The sequence below is a fragment of the Syzygium oleosum genome, unplaced genomic scaffold (assembly GCF_021117445.2).
Source record: "Syzygium oleosum isolate NSW1041296 unplaced genomic scaffold, Sole_v2.1 Sole_v2.13, whole genome shotgun sequence".
NCBI classification, from domain to species: domain Eukaryota; kingdom Viridiplantae; phylum Streptophyta; class Magnoliopsida; order Myrtales; family Myrtaceae; genus Syzygium; species Syzygium oleosum.
The window spans coordinates 5,767,927-5,786,404 of record NW_026607497.1 but is presented as its reverse complement, the minus strand read 5'-3'; the positions used below and the strand labels follow the sequence as shown (position 1 = coordinate 5,786,404).

Sequence of the window (18,478 nt, the reverse complement as noted above, 5' to 3'; positions counted from 1 at the left end):
TATCAGCATACTTCCATAAATTCACGAAGGTGTGGCTGTATTGTGATGTATTTCAATGAAACATTTAGAGCCCTAGCAATTTTCTGCTGAATTCCGCGAGATGGCACTTGAGATTTTTCTCTCTTGAACTTTGCTAGACAACCGCATTTCTTTTTTCCATCCTGAGTGTGATTGGGGCATGCTTTGGAAAGTTAATTACGTCATTCTTCTAACTTAGTCTTCTTGTTCCCCAGTCTTGTGTCTGGTTAGCCACTGTGTTTCTTGTTGATGATCAATACCTTCCTGAGAGAAAATAGATGCTCGTCCGCAACTCGGAAGGCATTGCGTGTTCCAACAAGTTCAAGGGCCTGGCTATCTAAGACCTATAGTACTATGCGAGAAGATAACAGTTTTTCCACTGGATGTGGTAGCGACTTAATCCAGAAATCTGCTTCCACATGTGACGACGAGAAATGCTCCTCCAGAAATGTGGAGTACACCCCGGAAATAGAAAAGAAGTATGTTCACCGTGTTTATGACGCTATAGCTCCTCATTTCAGTTCCACTCGATTTGCTAAGTGGCCAAAGGTTGCCACCTTTCTAAAAACTCTGCCTCCAGGATCGCTCATCTTGGATGCAGGTTGTGGAAATGGGAAGTACTTGGGCTTGAATCCCGATTGCTATTTCATTGGATGCGATATAAGTGCTCCCCTGATCAAAATATGTGCAGATAGAGAGCATGAGGTTCTGGTTGCGGATGCTGTCAATCTTCCTTACAGAACTTGTTTCGGGGATGCTGCAATCTCAATAGCCGTGTTGCATCACTTGAGTACGGAGAATAGGAGGAAAAGAGCGATTGAAGAGTTAGTTCGTGTCGTGAAAAAGGGCGGACTGGTTCTGATAACTGTTTGGGCTGTAGAACAGGAAGATAGATCATTGCTTACCAAGTGGACTCCTCTAGCACCGAAATATGTGGAAGAATGGGTAGGACCAGGAAGTCCCCGAGTTCGCAGCCCTTCATCTTTGATGTTGGAAAGCATCCCAGAGACAGATGACAGTTCCGTACAGAGCATGAGGGAAGTTACAGTTAATATAGCTGCGGAGCCAGAGAAGACTCAGAATTTAAATCATTGTGGAGAGGATGAGGCATTGGCATCGAGACAAGAAAAGAATATCAAGGATCAACAGGAATACTTTGTACCTTGGCACTTACCCTATCATCGTGCTGAAGTCAGTGGAGCTTCCATGACTGCTCTTGCAAGTGGTTTGGCAAAAAAGGATGATAAGAAGGGTGCCGTAGTGTATAATAGATATTACCATGTCTTTGGTGAGGGTGAGCTTGAGAGGTAAATCAATTTAATATGTTTTTAGATACAACTACTCATCATTAACATAGATACAACAATTTTATGTGTTCTTTGTCAATTCTTTAAATTAATTTTACATGCTCTTTATGGGTCTTTTGGCATCATGCTTCCTTTTAAGGTAGTTCTATCGTATACACTGTTGAGCAATTCTCGGATCAAATTAAAAAGTTCTACCTGTTGGGGTTACGCTGCTACTAAAGGTTTTGATGTTTTTATTCCTTAAACCGTTTTGCAAGAAATTACTTCCCGCCCATACTCTCTCATGGCGCTTGTGTTCAGCTGATAAAATTAACGTCTTGGCATTCGCAGGTTGGTATCTGGCATGGACAACATCATAGTTGTTGATCGTTTTTATGACAAATCAAACTGGTGTATTATTCTCGAGAAGACATGCTGACACAATCAGGTGTGGAGATCATGGATCTATTGCGGTGGGAACTGGTACATTCTCATGCTGATGCCAAAGCCTGCAAGTTATGTGCCTGAGCACAATATATGTTTTGAGTATGAATTTTCAGAGAATCATTCATTCCATAAACGAGTGGACAAGGGTATGATTGAGGCCGAGTTTTCACTTTTTGGCCAAAATTTTGTGGGTTTTCACTGTTAGTGTAGATTGCCGGCATGAAACGGTCGGAAATGCCAAGATGGCATGAAGCAACTGATCACTATGGTCTGCAACTCACTGTACTCATGATGTGCTTATCTGTTCTATAGCTGCCATTTTGATTCTTTGTAGTTTCCGTTATGCAATGGTCATTATAGCAAATTATATTTCATAGAGTTTCGGATTTCCTGGTCACAAAAAGAGAGCTGTTCTGTGAGCAGTGACTTTCGATAAACGATAATATAAGAAACATGGTTTTGGCATGTAGACTTGGTACTTTACAGAGACCAACTTCATATATTAGATGTTGGATCCTTGTTTGTTGACATGTCATTATCTTAAGCAGGAATACGTAATTGCACCCGGATAGGAAACTTGAAAAAGCTTTTCCCACGAGATTTTATTTAATGCGCAATCTGGGAAGGACGAAGAAGGCCAAAGACCAAGTTCGTGACACTGTTTAGTTTAGTTAATACTAACAATCAAAGCAGCAGAAGTTTCTTTCTTATATTTCTGCAGAGAAAGGTTGCAGGCATATTCAATTCAACAAGCATAGCCAGTTGAAAAAGGCAAATCTAAATATTTGAAAGCCCTGGCAGTTGTCTTATGGTCTCGGCAATGCGTTCAGTAGTATTTGCAGCTCAGTGCTGTCTTGTTTAACAAGTGGGAATACCAAGAACAAAATTACTAACACGCGACTTGCAAAATCTTCCCTAGCGCTTGACTTAGGGATTGTGTATTGGATATCATTATGCATGTACAATTGCACGTCCACATCTTTATCGATACAGACGAATTTCCCAGTTAAAGTGATATGAATATTATGCAATGTACCGATCACAAATACATTATAGGTGACAAATGAATTTTCTCGTTATGTACGTTTCGTCAGTTCTCCCTTTCCTTCAGCCACCCACACACCCAGCTCTCCAATGTTTACGGAGCTTTGGCATTTCCTGGAGATGACAAATTATATGATGTTAAGGAGTTCCATGCCCCACTTTCCTCCGTCACACGTTCCTTGATATTGCTGCATGGAAGAGGGTGGATATACCGGATATAACTCAGAAGTCAGGCCAATCAACCTTCGTGGCAGACTTTCTGTTCCACCCAGGCAACATTTCTTTAACATGTATATCATCTATTCCTGAGCCAATGGTTGTATACGGATCGTCATCCGGGAGCCAATGACTACTTCATGCACAATTGGTTTCCATGGAAATCGCATTAAGAGCTGAAATGTCAACTAGATTGCAAGCAATATTCTGATGAAGGTTCTTTGTCCCACTCCAAATCTCCACATGTAGTGAGAACTGTGGCGAGTACATAGTCATCCACCTCAATACCTTCTGCTCTCATCCGATACATGAGCTTTAAAGCCTCTTGGCAATGCCCTTTCCTTGCATACCCCATTATCATAGCCTTCCACGTTACCAGGTTACGCTGCGGCATGCTGTCAAAAACTTGAGATGCCTCTGCTAAGTATCCACATTTTGCATACATATGGACTAACGCACTACCAACAAACACGTTAGACAAGGCAGAAGTTTTGTTTGCAGAGGAGTGAAGTAACTTTCCTTGGAAAAGATCTTCTAGCTTAGCACATGCTTTTAGTGCTGATGAATACGTAAAGGCATTGGGTTCCACACCTTCATCCAACATATCTTTCAAGCGTTCAAGTGCTTCTGATCCCAGCCCAAGATGTGCGCAGCCAGATATCAATGCTGTCCAAGAGACAACATCTCTGAACGGCATCTGGCGGAGGACATTGGAGGCATACGAATACTTTCCGTATTTACAATACAACCATACAAGAGTGCTTCCTATGTGGACATTAGTTTGAACAGATTTCTTGACTATCTGTGCATGAACTTCCCTTCCCAACTCTAACTTCTTGATTGAACCACAAGCTAGGAGAATGCTTACAATGGTGAGGTTATTAGCAAATATATTCCTTCTCTTCATCTCCCTGAAAAGGTGTATGGCCACCTCACCAAGCCAATTCCGAGCGTATCCAGCTATCATGGTCGTCCATGTCACTGTGTTTCTATTCTTCATTCCATCAAAAACTTTTCTTGAATCTACTATCTCCCCACATTTTGCATACATATCCACTAAAGACGTCCACATGAAAACATCATTCTTGATCATCCTTTTAAATGTGATGCAGTGTAACTGTCTCCCGAATTTCAATGCCTTCTCCTCGCCGCATACATTCAAAATGCTACACACAGTATGCTCGTTGGGAAATAATCCATCCCTTAACATTCGCCCAAACATTGAAAAAGCCTCTTTTCCATGTCCTTGTTGGGAACAAGCAGTGATGATTGTCGTCCAAGACACCACATCATGCTCATTCATCCGGTCAAATGCACAAAATGCGCTATCAAGCACCCCACACTGTGCATAGAAATGAACTATAGCACTCTCAACAATCAAGTTCCGCTGCTCATTCTTGATAACACAGGCGTGAACTTGTTTTCCGAGTTGAAAATCTAATCTCCTGCTACATAAATTCAGGATGCACACATAAGTCTTGCAGTTTGCTCGAACCCCATTACCAAGAGCATCAAGAAATAACCTCAAAGCCTCCCTGTCCAAGCCAAACCTAACGCACGCATTAATCATCGTAGTCCAACTAACCACATTCCTCTCGGTCATTTCGTCAAACACCTTCCTGACCTCGTCCAGCCTCCCAAATCTCAAATACGCAGACATCAGATTATTATTAACGTAAGCAGCACTGGGTCCTGAACATTTCGAAGCCACAGCTTGAACTTTTTGAACATCCCTCACGCCAGAACACGACTGCAGCCAAGAAGCAAGAACATCATCGCTCATGCATTGAGCTCCAGAAGGGTCGTCGCACGAATCGCCATCTGGGTTTTCTCCGGAGCACGACACATCGCTGGAAAAGCGACATTCCGACGTCGAAGGCGAGCGTTCGGAGCACGAGGGACGACGGAACCTTCCGTCGCCGCCGTTTCTTGCTTCCGACGAAAGGCGGCGCTTCGGCGTCTGAGGCTTCTGACGGAGGAGAGGGGCGGGTACTGTGTCGAACGGAGCGAGGTTTGCGGAGAGGAAGGTGTAGGAGGAGAGCATTTGCCTGAAATGGTACGAAGTTCCTTCCCGGAGAATCGGTCTGAGAAGCTCGCTCATGTCATCTGTTCTGTTGTTGGTCGGTCAAAGGAAGTTCGCTTTATGTTCGGTTTTGAGCTTTGATATGATGACTGGCTTGTGTCGTTTTTCCCCGCGCGTGTACAAACTACAAACGGTGCATGGAAGCATTTCCTAGGACAAAATTTTTAATGGGAGAAAGGTCCAATTTTTCATAAAATAGATTATGAATATCTTGAGCTAAGTTAGGAGCTCCCTTTACAAAGAAACCGACATTATATGAATGTAAAGAAACTTTGTGTTATTTTCCGATATTATTAGCAAAAATTAAAGCATACATATATGAGAAAAAATGGGCAAAGATTCATAAAAGAAAAGGTTTGACTTGAAGTAGTTTACGAATTTGGTCAAAAAGATACTTTTAGAAAATGACTCTGAATTGTTGTAATTGAGAAAAAAAATTTAACTGCGATTTGTTACTTAGTTATGATCGTTATTCATCCTATAGTAAGGATACACATTGGTGTGGAAAGTTTGAACAAAAAATCGGTTTTTACTTTGGATTTGTTTTATAGTGTAATGAGATCAATTTTTTTCTAAGGCTCGGGACATAAATCCAAACAGTACGACTTTTCTCCTAACTTGTCTCATCAAGTTTCAAGTGAAGGGTGTGTTTGGCTCAATTTTTTAGAAAAGTCTTTGGAAAAATGCAAAGAATTTATTTAGGTTAAATTGTTTTTTTTCGTAACGCAAATAGTGATTAGCGACCTATAATATAAAAATGTAATGGAAAGCAACTTTAATTAAATGTTGTTCGAAAAACCACAATTATCAAGGACTTTAGCTTCTTTTTTTTTAAACTGAACCTTAAACCTTCACCGGATGCTGACAAAGAGCTTGGGCCGTTGATAAGCCAGATTTGGCACAAGCGACCATCGCCTAAGGTCACACAACCTCAAGCAACCCCAACAAGGGTCAACCTCAGCAAGGGGTCACCCGACCTCAAGTAAAGCTCTTTGGCAGTCAAATCTAGCATTGGCAATGTCACAGGAGATGGAAATTATTGAGGGCATTTTTGGAATTTGAAAATTTAGCGAGGCCAAAATTGAAAAGAAAAACATATATTAACATTTCGAAATTGCTAAAGTCCAAAACTCCTGCGAACCTATCTTGTGCTAAGGGACTCTAGAAAACTTTGGAAATGAATAATATTTCTCCAAAGCTCTCTAAAAAAATTTGCCAAAACGCCTTAGCATATGGCCAAGGGCTTTTAGAGACCAAAAGCCTCTGTAAAAGTGGCTGCCAGATGCAGCCTTAAACTTGTGCCTAAGACTAAAGCACATGCATTTAAAGTTTCTCGCGGTGACGATGTCCCGTACCATACGAGGCATAAGCCAAAAAAGTTAAGTGGGTTCATACAGGAATTCCTATATTTATTGATGAGAACTTTATATGTCCAGAGTTATTGCATTCAATGGCAATACTTGGAACGAACGAGACAGGAGAATCACCAAATGTAAAGCACCAAGGGCAAAATTTTAAGAACGAAATGATGAGAAATAAGAGTTGCGCATTAACAGGAGAAATTGCGGACATCATCACTAATGTCCAGTTAAAAAAGAGCGGTTCTAGTCCTTTGTTTTTGCCAACTTGGATTGTATTAGTTTGTCCAAGATTGGTGGCTCCAGAGGGATTGGATCAAGACAACGCTCCGCAGCAGCAACGATCACCTGCCCCATACATGACGAGAACCATCACGATTGCATTCTAAAAACTCGAGACAAGCAATGCAAAATAGCTAAGAACAGGAAATGTAAGTCAACAGATCACGAACACAACTTTTTTGTTAGACATTTGGCGAAATAACAGAAACCATGCATACAACTGAAGAAAAGGAGCTTGTTTTCTGTGCAAATCTAATCCTGACAAGGGACAAGTTTTAGCTGTCATTGATGCATGGAAGGTCAAACACAACAGAATGACATGGGAGTAGCATGACAGTTACCTTACCCCCAGCTCCAGCAAACGATTAGTCTACTAGGCCGACACTCTACTCTCAATCCTCAACAAAAAATTTCACAACAATAATATAGAAGACCACTGAGTAGCATGACAATGAAAAGCCAAAAACTCATTGGTAGAAGCTGGAGGGAAGGTCGATGCTTCTGCGTGTGAATTCTTTCTCACAAAATTTTCGCTAAATTAGAATTTTGAAGATTTTTCAAGAATTGCTAGTGGCATGGGATTGACTTCATGAAGATTCAACTAAGCCAGGTGTCAACTCCCTGAGATCGTCCTCCTTTATCCAGGTTAGGTAACATCTATGAATACTTATACCAACACAGGAGTTGAATAGGGAGATGAAAGCTGACACTGAACCGCAGTACAACCCAAATCAATATCCACCACAGATATGCTTGATCTTGCACTATATAATAAATTACCTCATCTAGCAAGAAGTCAATCGCAGCTTCATCCTCGGCACTTTCCTTTAAGGGAGCCCTTAGAAACTGAATATCCAGCTGAATTTGCTGAAACCCACTCCTATTGAAAGTTTGAAGTCGAACAAATTCTTGCAGACTTTTCAGAGACAGTTTTATGATTGTAGTTATGACCGACTCCTGAAATAGAGATATCGATTCAGATCATTTGATGACGAGACTGCTTACAACCACATTTTCCTAGCAGGAAGGGAACTAGACCTGTGTGTATTCAACTTTAGTGAAAATTTCCACTTTCTGCTTGAACAATTTTGCTAGATGCGTTTCCAAAAGCTGGCTCCTCGCCCTATTGGTATTAGATCGACCCATTTTGTCATCTCGTAATGGATTACTACGTGAAGATGTAGTGCTTCCATTGCTGTCAGAACGACGATGCTTTCTTTGGAGCCCTTGGGGTAATATCTGCTTCACTTCAGACCCTACTGCTTCCAACTATGACAGATAAAATCACCTCAATGTCAACTAAAGGCGAGAAGATTTCATATTTATTTTAATTGTAGATTATCCATTAAGAATGTAGCAGTAGCATAATTTGAAGGCATAGCTTCCTTCTCTTTTGGATACTGCAACATTAGAAATAGAACAAAAAAAAGAAGAAGTGCCAACCTCTTGCAGTAGTAAATCAACGAACATATGAACCTCTCTAGGCTCCTTATGCTGTCAGAAAAGAAAAAGTGAAACATACGGCCAATGCAAAATAAATGCATCTCACTCGAAGAAACTATAACCATACTGACCTTGACCCAATTTGGTGTAGTAAACCTCTTTCTCAGGATGACAGAGATCCTCTGTGTACTCATTTTTATGTACTGTGAAAAAGAGATACAATATCAACTTCCTTCAAATCCCTAAATACTAGAACAGACGAAATTCGGCAGAACAGACGAAATTCGGCTATACTAATTAGTACACATATTCATGATAGAAAACTAATTCCTCTAGGCAGTTGACTGGTCCTAGTAATAGAAAAACCAACAAGAATAAGGTTAGATGAACCCAATGTTTTTAACTAAAAGACAAGAAGGTCCAAGAACAACTTCTCGCGTCACTTCTAGCTGAAGCATCATAAAACATCTTCAGATTTTAAAATTGGAGGGTTTTCCATAACATTGCCCCTTGAAAAACAAAAAGCATAATGATGGCCAGACTTGCAATGTTGAATTCAGAGACACATCCTTTTCATTGAATTGAAGAGCCATCCTGTTTAATCGGAGTATCCCCCACCAAAGTACAATCACAGTTAGCAGCAATGCTATGAAAAGGTTAAGCTTGAAGACACATCCTGTTTATTGAATTGAAAATTTCTGAGTCAATGTGCTGATTTTGCTACCCTAAAGGCCACATTGACAAAAGTATGTCAGAGGATGCAATCGACTATCCACAAAAAGGGATCATCTGGTCTAACTGATAATGCTTCAACATGGTACCATTTCCAACCTATGCAGGTCAGATTTATCACTAGTCTGTCATGAGTGAAAGTTCAGACTCGTACATATGGATTCTCAAGAGATAAAATTCAAACCATACAAGGTGCAGAAACTTTTCTCCAGCTGATCGAAATCTGCGACAAATTTCTCCTGGAACAAAAGCAGGTCCATATTCATATCCTCGAACACCACCACCAGAAAAAGAAGCAGCGATTTCCTGGCAAGCAGAAAATTGGGTAAAAGCTCTAATCCATGCCCCAATGATAAAAGATGAAAAGCATAACGGGAATCATTAACCATAAATATCAAACTTGACAGCTAATGATATTAAACTCCTTGCCTCAGTGATTCTCGGAATTGCACTCTGCTCAATGAAAACAGAGATTTGAGACAGCACCAGGACAAGGCCCAAGAGACCTTTATCACTTTGTGTCACCTCCATTGTACTTTGCTCTTTATTCGCAAGATTCTTCTTCCCAGAAAGCAAGTTAAAGTGATCATCCAGTGTTTTAAAGAAATCTTGGAATCCTTCTTGAACCCAATCCACAATAAAGTCTCTCAGTTTAACTAGTAACCCCAAGTCGTCTTCCAAAAGTTGCTGGAAGTCCTAAGGTAAATATACTGAATAAGAGTCAGAAATTTGCTAAAAAAAATAAGAGTCAGAAAGATTTGTTACCAAAATTCACAGTCTAATTTTAAGAAAGGCCATATTAGGCAGTAGCCGAACAAAATACTGCTAAACAATGTGAAGATTCAAGCATCACATAAATGCTCACAATCCAAATAGGAACTTGCTGAAATAGGAGCAAAGGAGAGTGAGGCCAATACAGGGACTATTAGCTTAAGATACATTTCTAGTGCATAATGCAAATGTGGAGGATTGATGTGAACCTAAAATAAAAAGACATATGAGATAAAACTAACAGACCAATTACTCCATGCTTAAAGTCAGTAAAACTGTCACGGCAAGCATCTCTCACCAGTAAGACATTTATGCTGCCTTGAAGAACACTTTCTTTGCCAGCTTCCAAGGCAATCTGCAAGGAATAACTTACAGTGTTCTCGTTTCGCCTAAGAAGGTCATCTGTCAGTTCATAGTCATACGAGATCAATTAGCAGTTGTAAAAATAAAAATAAAAAAGTTATTCCGGCAGGCAGTCAAGTGATGCACAGATGATGCGGATGTCAATTAATGTAGTAAAACGTCCTGTATTTAATTATATCCACAAGTTCACCAATGGCAAGATAGTAATGTCCTGAAATACTTTCAAAATATTACACTTAACAGAATGATAAAATCATCATTCTTAACAACTCCTTTCATGTTAAATGATCCCCAAGAAAATATGGATAGATATTAACCTGAGATATCTTGTAGAAGGTAAGAAAATTTTCCAGCTACATACTTCTTGACAGCAACCTGGGCAGCCTGAGAAAAATTAGAAGAGGTCAGCACTACAGAGATCTACTAATTCACCCAAACAAGGAGGCAACATAAGGAATTAATCACTTTAGCAATTGCTTAAAGAATTCTAATGTGAGAAAACAATGGCGTAAAGGTTTCTAATCAGGACCTCCAGTGAGAACTCAGGTAGAGCAGCTTCCTTTAGGACCTCATCCATCAGAATCACATCAGTCCATATTGTTTCTGTATAAGACAGGGATTTAGTTAAGCATTGCTGGATTGACATGGCAAAGTAATAAGATACCCTATCATGAAGACTTAAAATCATGAATTCGTAAACCAATCCTGGAGGAAGTCCACTCTTAAAAGTAATTCAAACATGATCTTATGGAATGATACAGTGATTGATAAGACGTCAAGCATCACTTATCACTAAACAGTACAAATAACAGTCAGCTCCATGCCACGGGCATTGTGTTCTTGGCATCACTATAGCGAAAGCCAACTATACGACTATCAAACCAAAACACACAGTAACTTCCACCAAAACTTGATGCTCCCAAAAGTCCAATAATCTATTTGACTTGATTACTTTACCCAGATCATAGAGAATACTGTGTAGTAATCATTTAAAGTAAAGAACAACACCAAGAAGCTGGCCCTCAATATTACAGTTAAATGAGGACAGAAATTCATTAAGCATCTTTTGGCCACAAGAGAAGCTCATCAGGCATCTGACACTCATTTGGAAGGATTGGCAAAGCAAAGCTAGCCCTAAATTGTCTCGACATTTTTAACCTCCTGACTATGTATTGCTCCAAGTCTGCAGATCTCTTCCTTTTGTTTTCCTTTCTATACCTTTTTTAAATTTTTTAAGGATAATAACACAAATAATCCTTAAACCATGGTCCAATGTGCAATATCCAATGTACAATGTCGTCCTTGGACTTTTAATTTGTTTAATGTGGTCCCCAAACTATTTGTAATAAGTCAATGTAGTCCTTCCGTTTGCGTCATTTTCACATAGTCTACGGAAAATTGAACATTTACCAATACTTCAAGTACCACATTTAACAAATTAAAAGTTCAGAGATAATATTGCATATTGGGCCAAAGTTTAGGGACCACATTGAACAAATCAGAAGTTCCAAGACGACATTACACATTGGACCAAAGTTTAACGACCATTTGTGTCATTTTCCCAAATTTTTTAGAGGTCGGGAGGGAGGGAACCAATAATGCCTTTACTAATTACTAAGGACCTGCTCTTGCGCACTACCCTAATTTGACTGGAATACAAGTTAAAAATAATTCTGACAAGCATGTTCAAGGTAAGGACTCCAATTTTGCATTGAGTAATTTCTTTGGACAACTGAGCAAAAAGAAAATGAAAACAAACATTCTTGGAGAGTCATTCCTAGCCTACTAGGTACACATCGATAAATATGTCCCAACAAGCAAGAATACTATTGATTTATTGTGAAAGAGCTATAAAAGAGTAAAACTTAGATTAATGAGAACAAAAGCAAATAAATCCCCAGAAAGCAACCAGTATCCTAGTCAAAAGCTTATTTATAAAACTGTAGGCATGAGCTGCCCTAGATAAAATGCAACAAGGTTACTCACTAAGGATGGTAATAAGATCAGTCGAAGAAATTCGTTTCTGAAGATACTGCTCCATTGTCTCAAAGTGCCTATATAAACAAAGAAAGTCTGCTTAAACAATGCAAGAAATATATGTCAACAAAAGGAGTTTATTAGCTAAGAGAACAGTAGACATGAATGATAATACACTTACTTGATAACTAAATCCCGCGAAAGGGAACTAAGTTGCTTTTCTGAATCAGGAAATATGACCCGATAAGCACGGACGGCCTCCACAAACTCCCGAACAGAAGCCTACTTCACAAGTTAAAAGGCATGCAGTTTAAAGATAATGCAATGTATATTTTTTAAGGAGATGCAAGTCATGTGTATCTACAGAGTAGGGGAACAAAATGCTTAACTTCTCTATCATAACCTCATTGCAACTGTACAGGTGTCACTAGAATAATCCTCATGGAGTTTATTGCACTTAATTTCTTGGTACCTAATCCTTTTTGCACTTTTTACTATCCTCGTCAGGATGCTAGAGACTTTTATTAAATTGCAGGTGATAGATTACAAAATAGATACCAAACAACTCATTGGAAATCTTGTTAATCTCAAGCTCATTTATCCCATTCACATCAGATTAAAGTGCTGTAATGGCAAATTATACTAGTTTGTTGCTTCTTGTTATTCTCAAAAGTCAAACAAAAACTCAGTTCTATCTGCTCTGCCAAAAAACAAGGATGAAACATCTACATTAGAGAAAATTGTAGATTATCTTAAGCAGGCTATTTTATTAGAGTATTGCTTCATATTACCAAATTAATTGAAGCAACATGGACATGTAATTCATCTGACTTATATTGTTGGTCCACAAAATTCCAAAACAGAACACTAGTAGCAATATTCAATCTATCAATGTATCTTTTAAATCTGCTGGTGCAAAGTGGTGGAACTATAATATGTTTTTTTGTACAAAGAATTATCCAAGTATTCTGAATCTGAAGTTGCAATTGCTATTGAACATTTTGGGGTTGAAAGTCTAGTGACCACATGCAAAATCACAGATATATATTCCAGTGACAGGTGTGAAGTGTAGTCTAATTAAGTGGCAAAGGAATAGTCGAAGGTGGCAAATTTGACTTAACTACTTAGAACATACAAAAGAACAGCGCTCCTCAAATAAGGGGGAAAGAATGAAAATCCTTTAGGGTGATTCTAGTTAGATGAGGAGACAGAGAGAACTAAAACGATGCTACTAATAACCAGCCTTAGTTTTCTTAGGAGGTTTGAAGGAACAAACGTTAACAAGTAAACCTGGTAAAAGGTTTATGTCAGCGTCGCATTTTGTATCCAAGGAAACAATTACCATAAATTTTGTTTTCGCTGAGTGGGAGTACAGGCATTTGATTTAAAAGATTAAAGACAATGTGAGAACATGTAGGAACTTCATATTGGGAGGGGTGAATGCAGAGAACGATTTTAGAAGTAAAGAATTGGTAAATCTACGAGTGAATGGTTTCATCCTGCAGGGTTCAAGGCAACCTTTCTGGTCTTTAACTCGGCTTTGGGTTTTTTTATTGGGCTTGATAGAATTTAATATGCTGTTATAAAAGGGGTGGTTATCCCCTTGAAACTTTTTTGAGTAATACTTTTTCTTATAGAAAAAATAAATAGTTTCTCTAGTCATTTTCTAATAAAAAGAAGGCTAAACGGGAGTCCCCTTGGTGCCACCATTTCTATGAAAACTCTTACTAATCAGCCAAATAAAAAAAATAAAAAAAGAGGCACAATTGTCTTCTAATGACTGGTCGCAGCCATAGTTGAACTAGGTTCATTACCTACCATTCTTCTGAATGATCAATGCACAACTTAAATCTGTAAGCATGTAACCAGCAGGAATTGGGTTACTAGACTTTCAAAGGTCAGATCAACACTTCTCACACCTGACACTGAAAAAGAGGGCATCTATTCTCCGACATAATAGAAGAACATCTGAAGCTAATCAGAAATAATGGGAAACATGAAAATAAGAAATAGTGATTAAATTGGAGGGTTTATCCTGGATTTTTTGTTGAAGGTGATCATTGAAAGCTATCCCCTAAGATCACTTTATAGCTTGTGCAGCATGGAAATAGATAAGCCCACGCCAAATTATAGAGACAAGCCATTTGTTCACAAAAATCTAAGTCATGCATCTTCTCGACACGCTTATAAAATACGCCAATCCTGGAGAACTTGTACATCATAACGATAAGAAGCATGCTTTATTATGTCAGCTTCAAGATCAAGGAGATTAAGCTAATAACTCAGAGTGATAACATTTTCACTATCTCTGGAATTACAATCTTTCAAATCCTTTCCGTTAAATTGCCAGATGGCAACGTATGCACTTTTTACCTCATGAGAGGCGGGGGAGAGTAACTCAGATAAGCTTCCTTCTTTTGAATTGTCATTTGGATCCACTGAAGATTTGTTTGTTTCTCCAGCCTTAAGATTAAGGTCCATAAGAGACAGTTCCAACTTCTCAAGTAGCTTTGCCTTCAAACTCTCTACCTGCCAACACCAAGCAATCAATCATAGATATAGGTGATAATGCATAAATCATAGTGCTCATATTTTATGACGAGCTCTTCTGAGAAAAATCCAAGCATAAAATATCTAGACAAGAAGAGACAAAACTCCAGGAGTTTGCAATAACCAATTGTAACTTGATAAGAGAGAACAAGAACAAAAGGTTTATTCCTCTTGCCATTTGTAATTTCAAACAAGTGGGATCGAAACACAATCACTAATGTACTTAAAACTCATTCACTAGGCTAAAAAAAAGGAAAGTCATGGAGCAGTACAAACCGGGAAATCTAACTGCTTGAGAAGCATTGCAGCCTCAGCTCGTGCTTGGATGGATTCAGAATCAGAGAACAGCTTTCCCTGAAAAGTTTCGCAAAAGGGAAGGGGAAAACAATAGGAAGAAGGTGTGTTATACATAATTAATGAACGCAAACATAACAAAGGGGATAGTGGACACATTATTCAGCCTAAGAATATTTATCGTAACTGACTATCTCATGACTCGTTAACCAATTGCAGTTGGTAAAAGTGAAGACTTTGGAACAACTCCCTCTGTAAAATGCTATGATTTCTAGCAGACGCAAAAAGTGCAACACTACTTCAACACTAATAGTACCTTTTGGCATGACATGGCGCAGTGTCAATACTATCTCATTCTCAAGGGCTGATTTAAAAAGGACACTGAGGGCACACCTCAAAGTTGATTTATTAAGCATTTCCAGTTATTGGACTCGACAATTCAACTGGTGCAGGAAAAACCCCACCAGTACGACTGTTCCCACATAAGGCTACAGTTCATAAACAGATGGACTAATTTATTTTTTGAAAATATTGGGCAAACAGATTATGTGAAATAAATGATATTTCAACTTTTAACCTGGCTGAATCTTTTTCTTCCTCATTTCCCAAGCCAAATGTTTTGGCAAGATGAACATGCAAGATCCACTGCTAATCTTACTAATAAAAACCTATAAGAGATCCGTGCAGCCAAAACAAACTTAAATAGTTCAGACACAGATACAAATCGCTTCAATCCGTCAACAGTAAGTATCAAGGGTAACATAACTGCATCGATGCTAGTCCTCCAATAGGGGATAGGAAATTGCAGTAACATAACTGCAATCAACGCTCATCCTCCAAAATGGCATAGGAAATTACAGAAATATAAAAGTGAAAGCTTGACCCCTGACTTAGGCAAATTAGTTGAACAATAACTGTTGCAAGAAATCATGAGAGATTGGTTCTGTATTCTTTCATCTTCTGTTGTGAGATTTCACTAAGCAACATATTTAACATCCACAGTCAGGATGTTTGATCAGGTTTTGGATATTAGAAAGAAAATTACCATCATTCAAAGATATTATACCTGTAAGTTCTTTATGACTGTCGCCATTGCTTCTTCAGAAGCCCTTTTACAATCTTGGAACGATGAGTCCCCGTATGCCTAAAGAGATATAAAAAATTAAGGACTGCTTTAGAGATAGAGCTTTTCCCTTGTCTCATTGGCAATCTAACTGTGCTTTGTTTTAACAGATAAAGAGGAAGGGAGCACACAGAAGACTACAAAGAATTGACCTTAAAAATTGGCATTGCTCCAGTATAAAACTTGACTGCATCAGCATATGCTTTAGATTTGATGCACTTGTTAAGTCTAGCCGGCAGATCATATATGAACTGTTCTGTCCACGGAAGATGAAACGTGTTTAACTCATACATGGCCAAAAACAGATCTTACAGAAAGTACCGAATATCAGATACCATCCACCATTACTTTAGTATGTACGATTAAAAAGTTCTCTCTATGCGTAATATCCCCACAATATGTCAAGAAACTATTATGGTAGTACCATAAAAGATGAGGACTAGTCACATCATTAACAAAAGGCTAGACCAACTAGCATGTCTTACCACAAAACACTCAGAGCCAACACCAGAGCTGCCTGTCCAAATACAACTTAGAGGCTAGAAATGTGACTATTCCCAATCAGCTATTCTACTAACCATCAAATCCTTTCCTTGTGAGGTTATAATGGTCCAAGGTTTGGAGGACTTTGCGCCAAATTCTTCCCAAATAATAAGAACATCAAAAAAGCAGGATCATACATTATGGGTCAAATACCTGAACCTTCCGTAGTAGATTGCGTGTGCGATGCAATTTCTCAATGTGCTCTCTCTTTTCGAAAAGAGAGGTGTTGACACCATCACTTCTGGATTGAACCGACATTATCTGCCATAGTTGGGGTAGTTAATCAGTCCTGATCTAAAGTTGAGGATTCATCAGTGCATTCTCCGCTACACGCACCTATATTGGCACAAGAAGGCGCCTGTGCATTTACACACACACAAACAAGTGTGCATACATATGTGCCCACAAGAGAGAGGGGGAGAGGTTCCATATACCTTTTCAAGGAGCTGGTCCATATTTGTTTCCATGCCAACAATGTTGCTCTTCATTCTGTCAGAAAAGAAACCAAGCTTCACCTTTACTAAATAACGAGAATACCAATAGAAAGCTAACTAGTACCCAACAGAAACACAGCAAACAATCATTCACACCATAAAGACTGCCTAGATGTTAAAATGACACGATAACAATCAAAACCATAATGAAGCTTTCTAACACTTGCAAGATTTGATGCCCGGTTTACCTCTTGATTGTATCCGTAGCACTGATGAACTTATTGTAGTTTTCGTAAACCAACATCTGGAGGTCGGTATCAAGATTTTTTATCTCGGCCGCCATTCCCACATGCCTCTTGAGCAGCCCCTCTAAATTCGACTTTTGGACCTGCACGATTCGCGACGGTCGCCAATTAACTCCTATCATATTCATCATTTAAGCCCTCCCTCTCTACCAAAGCCAGTCATTGCGATTTTATCGAAAAACAGGAGTAAAATGCCGAAGGTCCAACATGGAATTAGCTCTCAGGAAACGCCAACGCTGAGAAGTTACACACATCTCCACTGAACACTGACAATAGAAAGCCAAGCCTAAAAAATCTTTCAAGGAGAAAGAATTACGGACACCGCAGATCGCGATGCCAACACAATTCAGCCAACAATTCTACGCGGCCGAACCGAACCGAGCGATTCGGCGACATGCTCGAGAGCTAAACTAAAAAACTCTCCTCGCGCGAGATCATCACAGAGGACACGGCGGCAAGCGAATCGGACCGGGAGAAGGGAAAAAGGAGGAACATCGAGAGTACCAGCAGATTCATGTACTGATCGGCGTCGAAGGAAGTGGTGTTGATGGCGTCCAGGGAGTAGGATTTGGACGACGCGTCGGAGGAGGCGGACGGATCTGGAGAGTAGAAGCTGGACAGCAGATCCCGCATCCGCTTCGCCTTGTCGTCCAACGGAACGTCGGCCTCCGCCGCCATTTCGGGTTCTTCCGGCTTTCTCTCTCTCTCTCTCTCTCTGTTCCTGAAGAAGCTCGCTTCGACGTTCGACGAGATTGCTGCGCAGTGCTGTTCGGAAGACGATCGTGTCGCGATCAAGACGATCCTCCTCCTTCTGCTCTTCTTCTTCTTCTTCTTCTTCTTCGGTAACCAGGCCTTCAGCCTCGGCCTTCGCTGCAAGTCCACCTTCGGGCCGCGACTCTTCCCGAATTGCTATTTCCACGGCAGAAACTGAAACGGAAGTGACCAAAATGCCCCTACTGATGTCTTTCGTTTTTCGCTTTTGGGGTAATGCCCGGTAACTCGCGTGTAGTCTTCTCATTCGAAATTCAAAATTACTCATTTACTTTTTTTATTTAATATTGAACCTTATACGTATTTTAAAAGCCAGCAGCTGCAATCGACGGCAGGTCGGGGTCGCGTGACCTCAACGAGAGCTCGCCTAGGGTCGCACAACTTTGGGGTCATGCGGCTTCAACACGGGCTTGCTGAGGTTAGCGTGACCTTAAGTGA

The 18,478-nt window shown here is 39.7% G+C and overlaps 3 protein-coding genes and 1 long non-coding RNA gene across 5 annotated transcripts; 2 read left to right on the top strand and 2 right to left on the bottom strand.

Moving 5' to 3' along the window:
* The first annotated feature begins 233 nt into the window (after nt 1–233).
* LOC115675088 (tRNA (carboxymethyluridine(34)-5-O)-methyltransferase) lies at nt 234–2,084 on the top strand. The gene is made up of 2 exons (XM_030597704.2): nt 234–1,325; nt 1,656–2,084. The coding sequence occupies exons 1-2, from the start codon at nt 268–270 to the stop codon at nt 1,741–1,743; spliced, it is 1,146 nt and encodes a 381-aa protein (XP_030453564.1). The 5' UTR covers nt 234–267; the 3' UTR covers nt 1,744–2,084.
* A 568-nt stretch (nt 2,085–2,652) lies between these two features.
* On the bottom strand, nt 2,653–5,211 carry LOC115675085 (pentatricopeptide repeat-containing protein At4g18520, chloroplastic). Its single transcript, XM_030597699.2, has one exon. The coding sequence runs from the start codon at nt 5,110–5,112 to the stop codon at nt 3,196–3,198; it is 1,917 nt and encodes a 638-aa protein (XP_030453559.1). The 5' UTR covers nt 5,113–5,211; the 3' UTR covers nt 2,653–3,195.
* Nucleotides 5,212–6,486: 1,275 nt separating this feature from the next.
* LOC115675084 (vacuolar protein sorting-associated protein 51 homolog) lies at nt 6,487–18,140 on the bottom strand. Of its 2 annotated transcripts, none has more exons than XM_056317277.1 (20): nt 17,774–18,140; nt 17,213–17,352; nt 16,965–17,019; nt 16,684–16,791; nt 16,140–16,238; nt 15,938–16,008; nt 14,847–14,931; nt 14,394–14,549; nt 12,202–12,302; nt 12,030–12,097; nt 10,573–10,646; nt 10,361–10,427; nt 9,979–10,082; nt 9,339–9,605; nt 9,099–9,215; nt 8,309–8,380; nt 8,178–8,228; nt 7,773–8,003; nt 7,515–7,691; nt 6,487–6,800 (listed from the first exon to the last, which is right to left on the bottom strand). In XM_056317277.1, the coding sequence occupies exons 1-20, from the start codon at nt 17,945–17,947 to the stop codon at nt 6,699–6,701; spliced, it is 2,319 nt and encodes a 772-aa protein (XP_056173252.1). In that variant the 5' UTR covers nt 17,948–18,140; the 3' UTR covers nt 6,487–6,698. The 2 variants fall into 2 exon arrangements, with proteins under 2 accessions (XP_056173252.1, XP_030453558.1); XM_030597698.2 differs by having other exon boundaries at nt 14,847–14,924; nt 15,931–16,008; nt 17,774–18,139.
* LOC130139705 (uncharacterized) lies at nt 14,806–16,013 on the top strand. Its single transcript, XR_008817794.1, has 2 exons — nt 14,806–14,931; nt 15,938–16,013. It is a non-coding gene; the product is annotated as an uncharacterized LOC130139705 (long non-coding RNA).
* Nucleotides 18,141–18,478: the final 338 nt, after the last annotated feature.